Below are 2,500 nucleotides of genomic sequence, written 5' to 3'. Positions count from 1 at the left end.
AATGAAGCCCAATGAGGAAGAGTTAGATACGAATTGAGAAGGTGTGTTCGGCACGCTGTGTGAAGCCGGTGCTCGCTTTTAATTATCACATTCGCTCAGTGGGTTGTTTAATGAGTTATTGCTTTGCTCTGTGTGTGTGTGTGTGTGTGTGTGCGTGTGTGTGTGTGTGTGACAGGGATGACCTTTTTCGCGTGGAGCTGGATAACATGCTTGGAGACGAGATGTTTTACAGCAAGGTAAGACTGAGTAATGTACAGTACAACACTCCTAGAGTAATGATATTATATGAGTAATGAGTAATGCAGTTAAACCATGCGTAATGTAATAGTAACATGTAGTAATTAGTTACATGGTAACACTGGAGGAACGTTAGATTAACGTTATAGTTATAGAATCTAGAGCAATTTTAATAGAATATTACAGTGTTTTGTAACTCTAAGTTCATGTTCATTCTAGAGTATGTGATAGTTAAATCTGTAGAACATAGTGACATTGGAGTAATGTTAGAGTAGCTCTAGAGTAGTGTCAGTAGAGTAATAGAGTAATTATGTGACACTAGTTTATAATGTGAGTAATTATTGAGCACAGTAAGCTGTAGAGAAACCTTAGAGAACTGCCAGAGAGTACTAAAGTAACATAACATGATTACAGTAACTTTAAGTAATGTTACATGAACCTTGATTGACTCTAGAGTAATGTTTATCGGGTAATACAGTATTTCAGTGACACTAGACTAATATTTAAGTAATGCTTGACTACGGTAAGAAGTAGAGAAATATTACTGTCAGAATACTATTGGTTTATTAGTTAGAGTACTTTTCATATCATGTTGATTATGGCGTACTTTTATAGTATAGTTATATCAGAGTAACAGTGAGGTTAGATATACCTCAAACTAATATTAATAGAGTAATACAGTATTCGAGTAACTCTAGACTAATATGTGAGTAATGCTAGAGCACAGTTACAGAAACATTCGAGTACTGTCACAGTGCCATTAGAGAACTAGAGTAACGTTATAGTAACACAGTATTATTAGAGTAATGCAGATTGATTCCAAAGTAATGTTGAGAAAGTAATACAGTGTATGAAAGACTCTACATGTGATTAATGCAAGAGCATAGTTATAAGAAGAGGAATTGTCAGAGTACCCCTAGGATAATAGAGTAAATTTATAGAAACAGTGGAATGTTACAGTAACACAGAGCAATGTTAGAGCAGTGAGTAATGTTAATGTGATCTGACTGTAAAATTTTTATGTTGGAGAAATGTTAGAGTAACTTTAAATTAAAGTTTTACTCTTACATCTGAGCAACATGGAGATGGTCGTTGTTGGAGTGACTCTAGAGTAATATTGATAGAGTAATAGACACTAGACTTTAGTGTTAAAACCTGAGTAGTGTCAGAGTGCCTTTAGAGTAATGTTATAGTAACAAGACATTATTAGAATAACTTAAACTAATGTAGGATGAATCTCAAAGTAATGCTATAGTGACTCTAGAATACTGTCAATAGAGTAATACAGTATCTGAGTGACACAAGACTAATATTTGAGGAATTCTAGAGCACAGGTAGAAGTGGAGAAGCATTGGAGTACTGGTCAGAGTACCTTTAGGGATACTAGAGTGATGGTATAGTAACAGGGTAATGTTAGAGAAATGTTAGAGCACAGGAAGAGAAGGTCTGTCATCCCTTTATGGTACTAATGTTCAAGTACCATGGAGTACAATGAGTAATGTTAGATTGACCTTTATGTGAATAATGTGTGTGTGTGTGTGTGTGTGTGTGTGTGTGTGTGTGTGTGTGTGTGTGTGTGTATTACAGAAAAGGACATGGGAGTCTAACAGGAATGACATAAAAATCTGCAGGATGAAGGGCAAGCATGAGGTAAAACACACACACACACACACACACACACACACAGAACTGCTGGGTTTTTACCCTCATGTGTGCATTAGTGAGAGTGTGTGTGTGTGTGTGTGTGTGTGTGTGTGTGTGTGTGTGTGTGTGTGTGTGTGTGTGTGTATTTGCGGACCAAAAGATAACTTATTTCCTCTCAGGAAATGATATACAACATCAGAGAGCCATTTAATGCACAGGGTGAAACCTGACACACAATCCGGACAAGAGAGATGTGAGATAAACGAGGGAAAGAGAACGGGAAGGAGGAAGGAGGAGAGAGGGGTGGGGGGCTCCACCTGTTCACTCTTAGAGGAGACAAAGCGAGAGAGAAAGATAGACAGAGCGATAGAGAGAGACAAAGTGACCAACAAATAGAAAGACAGAGAGAGAGAGAGAGAGAGAGAGAGAGAGAGAGAGAGATTACCATTACCAAAAAGCTAACAACCAAAAATAATACATCCACAGTCCCAAAATCCACAATTTCCTTTTTTGCTTCAGATGTTCTTTAGATCTTCTTTAGATGTTCTAAATCATTGCCCGTGTTGTTCTTAATGCTTTTGCAATACAAAACATAATTTGTCAGGCCAATAAAGCACTT

General features: G+C 37.1%; 1 protein-coding gene across 2 annotated transcripts in view; it reads left to right on the top strand.

Moving 5' to 3' along the window:
* The window catches only part of sema6bb (sema domain, transmembrane domain (TM), and cytoplasmic domain, (semaphorin) 6Bb), a 110,638-nt gene that overhangs the window by 64,592 nt on the left and 43,546 nt on the right, over positions 1–2,500 (top strand). For both annotated transcript variants that reach the window (XM_046870960.1, XM_046870961.1), the window contains exons 4-5: positions 176–236; positions 1,825–1,887. In XM_046870960.1, the coding sequence (XP_046726916.1) occupies positions 176–236; positions 1,825–1,887 (124 nt within the window). The remainder of the gene's footprint in view (positions 1–175; positions 237–1,824; positions 1,888–2,500) is intronic.

This window comes from Silurus meridionalis, chromosome 17, assembly GCF_014805685.1.
Source record: "Silurus meridionalis isolate SWU-2019-XX chromosome 17, ASM1480568v1, whole genome shotgun sequence".
Classification (NCBI taxonomy): domain Eukaryota; kingdom Metazoa; phylum Chordata; class Actinopteri; order Siluriformes; family Siluridae; genus Silurus; species Silurus meridionalis.
The sequence above is the reverse complement of the archived record's forward strand: the minus strand, read 5'-3'. Positions and strand labels throughout refer to the sequence as shown.